This window comes from Gallinula chloropus (genome assembly GCF_964237585.1).
Source record: "Gallinula chloropus genome assembly, chromosome: 1".
Classification (NCBI taxonomy): Eukaryota; Metazoa; Chordata; class Aves; order Gruiformes; family Rallidae; genus Gallinula; species Gallinula chloropus.
The window spans coordinates 93,354,345-93,368,949 of NC_140085.1; the positions used below are offsets into that span (position 1 = coordinate 93,354,345).

Sequence of the window (14,605 nt, forward strand, 5' to 3'; positions counted from 1 at the left end):
GGCTTTATGGGTGCCTCAACCTTCCTGATTTAATGGAGGTGACTACCGCGAGGTGTGAACTCCATGATGGCGGATGGAGGGTTAGGCCCTGAGAATTCCAAGACACAGCAGGGAGAGTGCGATTCTGAAGAGCAAACCCCAAATAAACGAGGGCGGGGTGGGGTGGGGCGGAGGAGGGGCGGTGATCCGTGCTGTCTCGCCGCCTCCTGCCTGCAAGGGGGGCTCGGCAGGGGGGGGGGACACGCTACCCCAACACTGCCCTCCCACCCCTCCCTTGTGATGTGCGGGGCATCCGGGCAGGCAGGACCTCCCCCCCACCCCTCCCCGATTGAGCAAGACCCGCTCCCTTTCGGCAGCCTGGGCGGAGGGGGGTAGTGGCGCGGGGTGCGCGCCTGACGTTGGGCACAAGGGCCCCCCGAGGGAGGGAGGGACGCGCCGTGCACCTTCGCAGGCAGCGTGTGGGGCGGCGCCTGGCCCCACTTGCCGGAAGCGCGTCAGAGGAGCGTCACTCGAAGCCTTTGGTTTCTCCTAGGCGGCTCAGAGAACAAAGCTTCCCGCCGCGTCATTCCCGCTGCGCCGCTGAGGGCGGGGCCTGCCCGGCCGCTCTGGCGTCCGCCCGCGCTTTTCTCTATGGTCGGGGGAGGGTCGAGGGGGGTGGAAGAGCTGCGGCGGGGAGGCGCGCATGCGCGGCGCGGGAGGCGGAGGTGGGGGAAAATGGCGGACAGCAGAGCTGAGGGGGAGAAGGCGAAGCGGCCGCAGCCCGGAGGAGGTGAACATGTAGCGCCTCTCGCCGCGTAGCTGTGGGGTGGGGTGGGCGTGGGGAGTGGGCCAGTCCCTCAGGGTTTTGGGGGGTTCGGGGGCGCTACTCTCGGCCGCGCAGGCCGAGGCCGGGGCGAGCGGTTACCGGCCCCGCGGGGAGTGGGGGCGGCCCAGGCCTGAGGGGACTGCGCTGGAGGAGAGGCCGAGTCTGGGCCCGCCGTCCTCACGCCTGAGGGTTAGCCTCAGCTGTAGAGCAGCTTTGAAAATATCTAACGGCTTATCCTCGTCCGCGTAAATTCGTTATTTCTCTCTCTTTTTAAAGAAAAAAAATCAATATACGGAATAGTTTTGCCGTGTATTGAGAGAAATGTGACTGTTGCTACTGGCGAGGATGATGAAAACGCCTAAAGAGTAGCTTTTAACAGCCGTGCTCCTTTTACAAGAATGGCTAGAGTGACTATTTTTTATGTGCTCTTTTAATAATCTTCTCAGTTTGGTTTTTTTTTTTTTTTTTTTTTTTGCTTGACATCAATCTGGAAGTTTTGTGTTTGGTTTAACGTTATTTATGTATATTATGACTTGGACATTCCTGTCATCTTCTGTACTACTATCAATTCTAAAATTTTTTAATCCTATGTTTCATTTCTTCTTTTTTTCCCCTGACTTAAAATTAAGACAATAATGCCTGTGCAAAGAGAAAGCTTCCCTTTCCTGTGTGCAGGGATTTTGGGGGGGTTTTGTGTGTGTGTGTGTGTTGCTTTTTCCTTTTAAGTATATCTATAGGCAGAGGGTATTTATTTGATCTGTGGAAAGATTAAATCAAGCTTGTAAACCAATTAGGATAGCCTCAACAGTGAATGTTATTTCTGACAATCATTGCTAAAATATGGACAGTAATACCTTATTTTAGGTAGTTCCTTGCATCTTGGTTCTTTTTTGGTTTTTGGGGGTTTTTTTTGTTGTTGTTAGATGGGATTTTGGTGTGGGGTTTTTTTTTAATTACTAATACAGTAGCTGGACAGCATCGGTACATCAGTTGTATGTACCCTCTTGTGTAGTGGAACATGATCTTAATGAGTTGTGGTACTTTGGCCCTAAGAAAGGTAATTACTCCCTGATGATTTTTTGAAAGTCTTTTAGCTTTTGCTGAGGTCAGTGGAGTTTACCTTAAAATTAACTTAGTTGTGAATAGTTTGTTCCCACCACCATCCATGTTCACACTCCCAGAGGCAAAGAGATCCAAAATGCTGTGCAATTGGCACTGTCAGTCTTGTCCCTGGAACCGCCTAGCAGTGGAAGTTGTTCACTTGGGTGGCTTGTTGATGCTCATGAGAAGAAAACTCATCCATGAAAGTAGGATACTTTTTTATTACTGTGATCGATGAAAAGAGCACCAGGTTGGACTAGTTTTTGCCATAGTATTGGTGCTTTCTGTAGATGAAGTGTGATCTCCTTGAGATCTCTAGGAAAGAGGCCTTAATGTCTTGAAAAATATATAAGCGTTGCCCTGGGAGGTAGAAGAGACCTGTACATCTGCAGTTCTGTTTCCTGCAGAAATGTAACAGTACAGTCGCTTCCTCCCCACCTATCCCAACTGTCCTACACCCTTTATAGCACCTTCATCAAGGTGCTGAACTGAAGTCTGCCAGTCTGCAGTTCATCCTAAGCAGAGCCTAGTTAGCAGTAGCATTCAGAATGGCAGTGGTGATAGTAGCTAATACTGGGAGAGAAGCTATCTAACACTTTGGTGAGAGAACAGCAGTGGGTAGATTGTGTTAGGCTTCGTCTTGTGCTTAGCAGTGTTCTAGAATTTGCAGTCAAAGCAGCAAGCTGTAGTGTAGTTATCTTGGTCCAGTGTGCTCCAAGATTTGGCCTGCTGTGGATTTGGAAAAGGGGATTTCTAGGCCCACGGTTTCAACGCTTTTAAGGCCAATGAATTTTCTACTTACCCTCAAATCACCTTACAGTCTGTAGTGTACCTAGATTGGGCCTGTAATTGAGTATTCTGTTTAATGTCACTTCATGTACTAGCTGTAAAGAGCTTCCCATAGACTTGAAGACAGCTATTTGGAAAACTGTGAGAAGACAGCAACCTGTACCCAAGGTCACTGCTGTAAAATTTGTTTGTTTCTCTTCCCTCCTTTCTTTGCCGCTTCTTATATCTTTATGTTCTGGGTCAGATTTTTAGCGTTGCAGCTTAGTGGCATTTTTAATAGCTTGAAAATGATTAAAGATACTAATTTTGCGTGTGTGTGATCTGCCATGTTTCCAAAGGTCAAGAATAAATTCATTTTTGTTCCTAACACTTATGATCTTGATAGCTAGAGGAGTCGGGTAGGAAGGGTATATACTCTTCTGCTTATGATTTGGGAAATAGCAGAAAAATATGTACAGATGGTATCCTCAGGTTTTCTTTCTTCTAATGTTGTTTGCTTCCTTGTTTCCCCTCAGAGCTACAGTGTTGTTGACCCCTGTTTCAGAGTAGCTTCTCTCCCATTGCTCTATGTTACTTAATAGCTTTTTGCTGTTGGAGAGCAGCACAAAGAACATTCTTACCTCGTGGTCTGAATTTGCTGTGCGTAGAGGGGCTTGTTCTCCACTTAATGTAATGAGGAGCTGGTGATAGCTCCAGTTTTTCTTAGACTGTTAGTAGGAGTGTTTTCCTGTCCATTCCCCAATGTGTGGGGTTTGTTAGAGGGGTTTTTGTTTGTTTGGGGGTTGGGGGATTTTTTTGTTGTTTGAGGATTATTTTTTTTCCTTTCCGCTCCTGCTGATTTGCTTATTGCAGCAGCAGAGAAATGCATTTTTGCTGAAACATTTACTGTGCTCAGTATGAGTTTTCCAAGGACATCTTTTGTCTCTTGGTGTAGCTGAAGAAACTGAGTGTATAGGAATGAAAATGTGATTTGACTGTTTTTTCTCTGTCGATCATTGTTCAGCTGCTGTATTTTCCATGACTTCATACAAAACCAGAAAAGATGAAAAATTATATATGTTTTTCTAGTGCTGATTCTTTCCTCAAGCAGAGCTTGGCAGATTTATTACAGATGAGATGTGGACAAGCAGTGACTTGAAACGTGATTGAGACAGCTGGCCTCACTGTAGTCACATCCATGATTTTAGAGTTGTGCCAGACAAGCCTAGAGACTGGCATGGACATGTTTTTGTAGAAATTTAGAAGTAGTTTTAACTTAGATTATCTACTCTAGATGTGGAATTGGGATTCCAATTCTGAAAGCTTATCTATGGCAACTTAAACCCTAAAAAGATTTAGTGGTCTACATTTAATTTACTTTGTGAACTTTGACTTCCATACTAAATAAAGAGAGATGGTGCTTCAAGATTGTTTCCCTGGCTCATACGCAAGAAGTGCTTTACAAGCAGTGGCGTGCTTGCAGTTTCTTCTCTTCTTTGTGTTTTCCTGTCCACTAAATGTGAATTGGTGGAAACTGCTGTCACTAAAAACACCTTACCTATTGCACTCAAAGTATAATGCTTTTTGAGGTTGCTGCTCCCATCAATCTGCTCAGTAAAAATAGCTCATCTTGGTAAGTTGTTTCGACTTCACCAGGACCTGAAGAAGAGGCAGAAAAACCTGTGAAAACTAAGACTGTTTCTTCCAGTAATGGAGGAGAAAGTTCGAGTCGCAGCGCAGAGAAACGGGCAGCTAATGAAGAAGCTGAAGACTTCACCACAAAGCCTGCTCCTGCCAAAATGTCCAAGTTTGGATTTTCCATAGGCAGTCAGACAGCAAAGAAGACATCTGCAATATCCATCAAGCTAGGAGCAAATGTAAGTTGTCTGAGGGCTTTTGGTTTGATGGAAAGTGAGGCAAGGGGGAAATACTTTGGGGAGGCTTCTGTGTGGAAGGAAGGAAAGCCTTGAATTGAATGTGGGTAACTTGGGTGATGTTTTAAGAAGGCATTGCAGAGTCAGCCAGTCATGCATGTGTAAGTACTTATGAGTGATTAATACTGGGCCAATTGTCTCAGGAAGCATAAGACTTGATTGAAATGAACTGTAGACCTTTGAACATGTAGAATAATTTTGTAATGAGATTTGATAAGTCTGGAATACTCTCCTGAGGGAGATGAGCAGACCTGTTGAACTGTTCAGGCTACTTTGAAATGAGTGCTGGGAGCTTCGTGGCACAGGATGCTTAAAGCTCCAAGTGCTCTGCTAGGTGGCTTAATAGGTCCTCTTCCACTCCAAAGATTTTAGCACAGGGAACTATAGTTTTCAGTGACTTTCCTGGCAATGTCAATATGACTCAGTTACGCTGTGTGCTTCGTTACATAGGTTACTAAGAATTTTGCTCCCCTTTATTGTCCAATACAAGGTATCCCTGTGCTTGTTCAGATGCGAATCTGATGCTTCTCTTTACTGCCAAAGGAATCCTCTACTAGCTTGGTAGAGGACAGGCCAGACGCTGCCTCTCTCTTAATACAGTTCATTTACACTTCCCATGTACCGCTCTGGTGGATGCAGTATAAATCTTTGTCTGGATTAAATTCAAACTGTAACCATGAAAGGCTTGCACCTGCAACGCCAGCACTTTACAGATCTGCAGAAGATGAAGAGAGTGCTCTGTTACTTTGAGATGGGAGGGACATATGGGTTGGCAGCGTTCTAGGGTATAAATGCAATCAGGTCAGCGCAGACTTTGGAAAAATTCACAAAGCTGCCTTCTCTGAGCCACTAGCAAGCTCCAGTTTCTCATGTAGAAAGATACTTCCAATAACAATAATTTGGTCTTGGGATTTCTGGCTCATTGAAGTTAGCGGTGACTGAGAGTGTGCCAGATTGGGCAGTACTGCAACTTACCTGTTTCTTTGTAGCCATTTTTACTCCCTTAGTATGCTACCTGTTCCTGTGGAGCCAGTGCTTGAAAAAATGACAGTATTTATTTGTTATACACTATTGGTGAGGAATAGCTGTAGACAGTAACATAAGGACTCTGCTGCAACGTCAGCTTCAAAACTACAAATGTTTATGAAATAATCATCAGTAAAATCAAAATGGAGGGAGCACTTTGTAGGATTGATTTTGGTAATTGGTAGTACTGCAGAAGCAAGGTTACTGATGACTCAGTGCTTTCTTAGTGGTCTTGAAATGACTTTTGATGTCTCTGCTGTAATACGTGTAACAATCATGAGTTTAGTAGCCTCTTATGCTTTAAATAGAGGAAAGTACTTAATGGAAATGAAAATAATACTTTTTAAAGGAGCCTGATAGTAACTGGACTGTGTGATGTACACTGATGCTAGTTAAAAGGTATTGATTTATTTCAAGCCAGAAAGGTGGTATGTTGTTAAGACAGGAAAATAAAAATACTCATCTTCCTGGCACTGATGGACAAGAATACAAAAAACATTTAACAGAAACAGTGACATAAAAAAAATTCTGGATACAACTCATTCAGGTTTTGATTTAATTGTTCATGTCATGCAGCAGTGGCTGCATACCCTGCAGTGTGCTGGAAAGCAAAGACTGGCTTGTGGGGAGCTGTAACATGAGAGGGCCCAGCTTGCTTTTCAGAGTCTCTAGCGCAAATGAGCAGCAGTTTTCTTTTTTCATTAGAGAGAAACCTTTATCTGCTTGATTCAAACACAACCACTTTTACCCCTCATTGCCCGATTCAGGGAAGATCTTGGGCTGACTTTTGCCAAAATAGTCAGCATACCAAGGGTAGGTGATTTTGCTTTTTGAGTCAGCAGACTTACTTTACTTGTGCGTTTGGTCTTTTTCAGAAGCCTAAAGAGCCCGTTCCAACCCTTGCTCCAAAAACCCTTTCTGTAGCAGCAGCTTTCAATGAAGATGAAGATGTGAGTAATAAGCCAGTGATCAACACAACATAAAGCATCATAGTGGGTTAGAATCAGGCAGAGGCGGTGGATCTTTAAAGGTTCTTTACAGAAATGTCAGGATTTTTCAGTCTAGAAACATCTCTTGTGTTTCTGTTTAAGAATGTGCAATTACAAAGCGCTGTGTTGGGTCAAAGCCATTGCTAAAGTGCTGATAACTCCCCCTGGAAATGAGATACACAGCTTAATTTGAATTAATGGTTGCTTTCTCTGGGCTTGATAAAGGGGAGGCAGAGAAAAATCGGGCTGCTTTTCTTTAGCAAAAGATTTGTCTCGTTACTGCTCCATCTTATACGGAGGTGAATAAAGGAATTTGCATTTCTTTCCACGACCTTGTAGACCTCTGTTTTGTCCTAAGTCACTGTGCTTTCCCATGGGGCTGTAGTCCATACTGTATCTTGTCAGGCAATTGAAATATTCAAAAGATAGCAGGCAGCCACACTCTAACCTCCTTTCTCCCTGTAGAGTGAACCAGAAGAAATGCCTCCAGAAGCCAAGATGCGCATGAAGAACATTGGAAGGTAGGTCAGCTCTGAACTGTGGTGTGGGGAAGGGACAGTCTGTGACCATACCTTCTTGAGCGCAGGTCAGGTCTTGCAGATGGTTTAGAAATACGGGAAGACAGAAGAGGTTCTAAAAGTCTTTCTCCTGAAGCAAGAAGATCTTAATGTAGATGTGTTCTAATGTTTCCAGCTGTATGTTCAAAGTAATACCATAACTTCTGTACTTTGAATCTTACTGGCCACCTTCTGAGCAAGAAATTGATTCTATATGAAATAGAAGCTAGCTTGCTGCTTTGGAAAGTAACAGGTTCTTGCTTGCTGCTAAATTCTCGGTCTTTCTAGTTCTCCATTTTAGAAATTGTCCTGAAGTAGGGCAGTCTGGTCAGACTTTTACAGTCCTGTGCAAGGGGAAGATGAGAATCATCTCTTTCAGAGAGACAAAGAATAGCTTGTTTACTTTTAAAACAAATATATATCATTTCTTCTGCTTGCCACGAATTTGAATATTGGCCCAATTCTAAAACAGGCCCACTTTTCAGGGGAAACTTCACTTAAGTTTTTGAGCAAATATATTTTAAAGATGTTTATCATGACAGGCTGCTTTTAAAGTCAGTCCCCTGGAGGCTCCTTACTGTTCACTGTACTTTATCCTCCAGTAGCAAGTTCAGATACTCAAGTTTGTATCCCTTGCAACAAATTCTTCACAGCTGGCAGTTGTTACTGCCACTCCCCTCCTCTGCCACCCCACCTCATCGCTGTCTCTTGGTGGGCTGCAGAGAGGTCAGTTGTGTGGCCAACATAGAGTTGGTAATAGTGAGGACTCCTGATATAACAGAGAGAGAGAGATAAGTGATGTAGCTTCTGGCGACATGCTGGACTTGAAATTGGTGTTTTCATTGTCATGTTGCACAAACTACTACACTGGAACCAGCTTTCTCAACTGGCCTTGTTTTACTTTTCACAGGGATACACCAACCTCAGCAGGACCAAATTCCTTCAACAAAGGAAAGCATGGTTTTTCTGACAACCAGAAGCTATGGGAACGAAATATAAAATCTCATCTTGGAAATGTCCATGACCAAGAAAACAACTAAATGCTGTTGATTGAGAGTTGGGTGCTTGGGGGGAGGGGAGGGTGTAACATTAAAGGAACAGTTTCCTTTTTTAAGAATGGTATAAGACTATCTTTGGAGCCACTTTTTTAAGATTTTTGAGTGGTACACTAATAACTGAGTTTGAAATTAGAGGTAATTTATGTTTTGTATACAGATTTCAAGGCATTTGCTAATTTTGTAGTTCCATGTGATTAGTTTCAAAAGGTTAAAGATAATAAAGAAATTGGAGTGGTACCTTTTTAAGATTTTTATTTTGGTCAGTGATTACTGGAGGTGGATGAAAAAGGTTACTGTCTCTTTAATCAGGTTAACATTGAATGCTCTCGCATTCTCACTTCTGGCTCCCTCTTCGGAACAGGAGGAACAGTCGACTCGTAGGAATACTGCTAAAGAAAGTGAGCATTGTCTTGTGCTAGAAGTGTTACTGGACTATTCATTTGACTATAAACTTATGCAGGAAATAATAAGAACCTGGATATTTTTCCCCCCCCCTCCCTGCAGTCACCTTTTGTTAAGTCTCTGCAAACTGAATTACACTGCTCTGAGTGGCTCTGATAACTTAGGTCTAATTTTGTTTAAAACTTCATGTAGGTTGTGTAACCTTCTGTGGCCCGTTCCACCCTAAGGAGACGGGCCTTGTCTGTATATTAGATACAGTCTGTAAAGAATATTCACTACAAAGGTAAATCGGTATTTTCAGTGTGCTCCTCTTAAATCATTAGCCTTGAGTAGTGCTTGTTAGCATTTCCTTGTGGTACAGAAAAGCCACCACCAAAAAGACAAGCTAATGTACATTAAGCTTCACATTTGGTTGAAATAGTTTTCTTTACTATGCCTAGAAGGAATAAAAGCCACACCAAAAATCAGTAGCTCACTGCTTAAGTGTGAAAGATCGAAGATGCACTTTCCCTGTCTTGCTGTTTAAAACAAACAAAGCGCCTTGATGCCTGAGACCTCAGTGGACACTATCAGGTTAAAGAAGGATCCTGTGTTCTTCAGGCCTGATGCTTCTAACAGGAGTCAACTTCAGAAACAAAACTCGACCTCCTCCTACCTGCCGGCCTTTTGCTGTAGCCTTCAGCAATGGCATCGGCCCGGGCAGTTTAACCTCCCAGCTTCCACACTGCAGAACAGTGCTGTAGGACTTCAGACCTCGTAAGGACCGTGTGCTCGTCGGTCTCATTGAGATCATGCATTTGTAAAACATTTTACTAGCAGAATTGGTTAAACCAGAAGTCATCAACAGCAATGTACACCCCACAGGCAGCCCATCCCCCCCTCCCCCAAGCCAAATGTAAGATTCTTTTTAAACTCGAATACCTGATAGTGTCAACCAGTAAATGAACTTCAGCCTGGAACAGGTTGTAAAATTCAGTATGTTAATTGCTTTCATCCTGCCTCTCAAACCTTTCTTCATGCTAAAGTTGAACCTGCGAGTGCAGAAAGGAAAGTGCATCTTGAAGTATTTTTGGTTTTTTATTTTATTTTAGGAAAGCTCTTACCACTTAGACTTTTGAGTTTGTAAGTTCTAAAAAATATTTTTTTTGTATTTTTGTATTGTATGTGTAATCTTTTTTCTTTTGAAGTCTGATGCAGTTGAATACCTGTAACTATTTTCTTTAAAAGCCTTGTTATAAACGTAACATAAAAACGTATACTTTTATTTTTTTCCTTCATAGCAGAAGTCTTTGGGTCGTTTGAAACAAAACACACTTTCAGAACTGACTTTTGGAACTTCCAAAACTGTTTTGGGGATTACTGGAACTAGGCAAGGCAAAACAAAGCATTTGCTTTTCACTTATTTGGTCACATGTGGTTATGTTTGTTGAAATAAACCCCTTCAAGGTAGTGGTAACTCACAGTGAAGAACTATTTTATCTTGCTCCTTAGTAGTTGTTTGATACCGTCTTGGTCACCTGGGTGAGGAAGAAGCAAAAGGGAACTTTGAGTAAAAGCTGAGGGTGACTGGGAGACCTGTTCTTGTTTAGTTAACCTGCCACTGACAATGTCTTCCACATCTCTGGCTGAAGTAGACAATCATTTCCATGGGGTTTCCTGGTACTTCACAAGCCTGTAGGAAGCTGCCAGGCAAAGCTGCAGCTGTGTGAGGATTTACCTTCTGCCCAGAGAGGAAAAGTCACACTTACCCCCTGGTCAGTACACGTAACCCTAGGCAGGGGGAGAGGCTGCAGCAGCTTCTAGCTCTTGGCTGAAGGTGAGCAGAGATCCTGCCTCACGTGATGTGTGAGTTCTGTTCCTTCTCAGAGCTTCACAGGTGAAAATTGATCAGGATAGCTGAAAGCCTCCCGGGACTGAGCACCTAACAAGCTTGATCTTGTAGCTGCAAAGGTATCTGCTGATGTTTACTGTCTGATGGCTGCAGGAAAGAACATCGCATTGGGTCTGACAGGGGGAGTTGGTGTCCCTGCAGCAGCCCTCACAGCACAGTGCTGCGCATGGGCAGCCAGCAAGGTTCCCAGCTGGGAACACACCAGTGTTTCAGCTGCTGCTGACCAGCCCTGGCACAGCACCAAGGCTGTCTCTCTCCTGCGTCTCCCTCACCAGCAGGCTTGGGGTGGGCAAGGTCTTGGGAGAGGGCACAGCCAGGACAACTGGCCCCAGCTGACTGAAGGGAGGCTCCCATACCATAGGGTCAATACTGCAGGGTGGCTGCTCAGGAAGAAAAGCTGAGAGAAAGCTGGGGGGGGGGGCAGTTGTTATTTGTAATATTTCGTCTTCTGGGAAGTGGCCAGGCATCGCCTGTTGATAGGAAGTAGAGAATAAATCTTCTGGTTTTCTTTGCTTCTGCACGTGACCTTTGCTTTTGCTTTATTAAACTGCCTTTATCTTGACCCACGAGTTTTTTCCATCTTATTTTCTCCCCTTCTGTGCCCTTGAGGGGAGTGAGAGAGTGGCTTGGTGGGCACCAGCTGGTCAGCCAAGATCAACCCACTGCAGGATGTTCCAGGCTTTTGTTGCAATCATCACTGTCTTTGCTTGAAGGTAGTCTTGGGGGTGTGGGTATGGGAGTGTGTGTGACTTCTGTATATGTATTTCTTGATTCAGTGGCACAGAGGGGGATCCTAAAAACCTCTACTAATCGTCTGTCTTAGTTCTTAAATTTGTTTCTTGGGATTGAGTTTCCTGGTGAGACAGATGCACAACTGAAGTGTGGCTCTGTAGCCAGAGCTCCACTGAGACCTGATGTCCCTGGACCGGCTGGCCATGCCATGCTTCATGCCCCCCAGAATATGGTTGGCCCTGCTGGCTCACTTTTAACTTGCTGTTGACCAAGACCCCCAAATACCTCTCATATGGCTGGCCTCCAGTGCCTCATACCCCCACTTGATGTGCAGCCAGGGTTGCCCCTTCCCAGATGCAAAATCCAGCACTTGCCTTTGTTGAACTTCATGCTGTTGGTGATTGCCCAGCTCTCTGCTCTGTCCAGGTCTCTCTGCAAGGCTTCTCCACTCTCAATGGAGTCAACAGCTCCTCTTCTGCATACATACCTGACATCCCTAGTCCCACATCCAGGCCATTTGTGAAAATGTTAAAAAACAAAAAAAAAAAGCCCTAAAATGTAGCCCTGGGGAACCCCAATACTGACCATTCACCATCACCCTCTGGGCCTGACCCATCAGCCGGTTGCTGGAAGTTTTGTCCATAGAGATACATTGTCTCACAGTATGGAAAACCTTACTGAAATCCAAAGAAGTAACATCAGCTGGTTTCCCTCCGTCAACCAGCTGGGTGACCTTGTTGTAAAATGAAATCAGATTGGGTAGACAGGACCTGGGAAGGAGTAACCACTTGTATCAGTACAAGCTGGGGGATGACCTGCTGGAGAAGAGCTCTGTGGAGAAGGGCCCGGGGGTCCTAGTTGATGACAGGTTGGCCATGAGCCAGCAGTGTGCCCTGGTGGCTGAGACACCCAATCGGATCCTGGGGTGCATCAGGAGGAGTGTGGCCAGCAGGTTGAAGGATGTGATCCTCCCCCTCTACTCTGCCCTGGTCAGGCCCCACCTGGAGTATTGTATCCAGTTCTGGGCTTCCTGGTATAAAAAAGCCAGAGATCTCTTGGAGAGACTCCAAAGAAGGGCTACAAAGATGATGAAGGGCCTGGAGCATCTCCCCTATGAGGAAAGGCTGAGTGAGCTGGGACTGTTCAGCCTGGAGAAAAGACGACTAAGGGGGGACCTTATTAATGTTTATAAATATTTTAAGTATGGGATGCGGGGGGAATTGGCCAGCCCCTTTTCAGTGCTCTGTGGGGACAGGACAAGGGGCAATGACTGCAAGTTGGAGCACAGGAAGTTCTGCATCAACGTGCAGAAGAACTTTGTCACAGTGAGGGTGACAGAGCCCTGGGACAGGCTGCCCAGGGAGGTGGTGGAGTCTCCTTCTCTGGAGATATTCAAGACCCGTCTGGACACCCATCTGTGCAATATGAGCTGGGGAGCTGCTTTGGCAGGGGGGTTGGACCCGATGATATTTTGAGGTCCCTTCCAACCCCTATGATTCTGTGATTCTGTGATTCTGTGACCTTCCTCTCCTGAACCCATGTTGGCTGCGGCCAATGACTGCCTTGTCCTTTAGGTATTTTGCAGGAACTCCCTGTATGACTTTCTCATTAATTTTACCAGGCACTGTGGTGAGACTGACAGGCCTGTAATTACCAGGATTCTTACCCTTCTTGAAAACTGGGACATTTGCCAGCTTTCAGCCAACAGAGACCTGTACCTAGAGAAGAAATACTGCCCTCAGGACAAAAATTGGGGGCGGTTGGGGGGCAGTGGTGGACAAACTTCCTTTTTGAAAAGTCCCTTCAAAGTCCCACTGGACTCATAAGCACATACCCAACAGCGTATGTGCTCAGCGCCTCACGAGCAGTTGTGGCCGGGGGACCAGAGCATGGGGGCCTCTCACCTCCAGCAGCTGGAGCTCTTTGGCATGAGGATTAGTCTCAAAAAAGGACTTCTCAAGAGGTGCTGGGTTCCCAGTGCCTTGGCGGCTGCAGCAGCTCTGACACCAGCCCCTGAATGTTGCTGTATTAAATGTGTGCAGGGCTGCAGTTCTGTGTATGCACCAGGGGGTGAGTGGGTGCCCCATCCACCAAAGGACTTGCAGCCAAAGTGGTGCCAGACGCAGACTGCAGATGCTCAGGCCCTCTCCTCGTGTGTGTAGCTGCGCTCTGACTCAGCTCAGGAAGTCAGGGGCTGGCCTGGCCTTAGACACAGCTCAAAAAATTAGTCAAGCCTTAAAAAAGTAGGTGGGGTTAGAACAGATCAGGCATCCATCTATACATGACAGAGGACTAAGTAGTTTTGCAACAATAAGAAAAGTTCTTGAAAGTAATTAATGGCAAAGCTCAGTTTATTTAATGACAGAAGTGACAGTAACTTTGTACATCTAACACTAAATAAAACCAGCAGGATGTACAGAACAAAATCGCTATGTACAGGAATCCACTAGGACACTTTATAAATGGACACTTCTCATTAAATTCATTTTTATAAAAAAAAATCAAATTAAATAGTATCAACCGCGTATGGGCAGTGCAGCCTGACCGCGCAGACCTCAGAGGGGGAGCAAACGTCTTAACTTAGGAGCTGGGGTTTAAAGAAAAAGATAAGGCAACTTCACGCGTGGGGGAACAGCGACGCTGAGCGCGACGCTCCCTACTTACCTCACGGCCTCCCGGAAAGGTAAGGCACCTGACTTAGCAGAGGGAGGGGTGCCCCAACTTTCAGCTTCGACATTCCTGGCTGAGTCTCATCCAAGGAAACCACCTGCTGGGTGGTTATTATTTGGTTGTGGCAGCGGGGTTTTGCTTTTGAGTGGCAGGCCATCAGGTGAGCTGAAGCGCTGCTACAGCGGGTAACAAGGTTCTGCAGTTCAGATGCACTTCTCCCTCTCCCAGAGCTTGGGCCAATAAATAATCAACACACCCAAGATCAAGCTAAGGTGCTGGCAATATTCTTTCTGTACGGTAACACACCAAATATACAAATAACATCCTAGTGCTATTTACAGCAGTTTTTCCTTGAGCATTTCTTCACTTGAGCAATACATAATTATTTGTAGGATACAGAGTGACATACTCAATAGACAGCGGTACTTGAGCCTTAAGCAGGATGGCTATCTCTCTCCAGATTCTCGACCATATGACAATTCAAGAGTTGCAGCTAGCAGTTTATTATTATTTTTTTAAGTCTTCATTTTAGTTTTTCTCTGGTAGCTGGAAAATAATGCAATTGTAAAGGGCTGCAGAATGTATAAATAACATTATTTCTCTGCAGGAAGACCTCAACCACAGCAACAGTCATCTGCAGATTAATTCGCATCCAAGGCAGGAACCCAAGTT

At 45.0% G+C, this 14,605-nt stretch overlaps 1 protein-coding gene across 2 annotated transcripts; it reads left to right on the plus strand.

The window, feature by feature from the left end:
- Positions 1 to 714: 714 nt before the first annotated feature.
- PCNP (PEST proteolytic signal containing nuclear protein) lies at positions 715 to 10,970 on the plus strand (the record flags this gene model as incomplete). Of its 2 annotated transcripts, none has more annotated exons than XM_084273209.1 (5): positions 715 to 769; positions 4,331 to 4,551; positions 6,510 to 6,584; positions 7,089 to 7,144; positions 8,091 to 10,970. In XM_084273209.1, 5 exons carry the CDS (start codon positions 715 to 717, stop codon positions 8,218 to 8,220), a joined length of 537 nt encoding a protein of 178 aa, XP_084129335.1. In that variant the 3' UTR covers positions 8,221 to 10,970. The 2 variants fall into 2 exon arrangements, with proteins under 2 accessions (XP_084129335.1, XP_084129336.1); XM_084273210.1 differs by lacking the exon at positions 715 to 769 and adding an exon at positions 4,097 to 4,307 and having other exon boundaries at positions 4,383 to 4,551.
- Between the last annotated feature and the right edge of the window lie 3,635 nt (positions 10,971 to 14,605).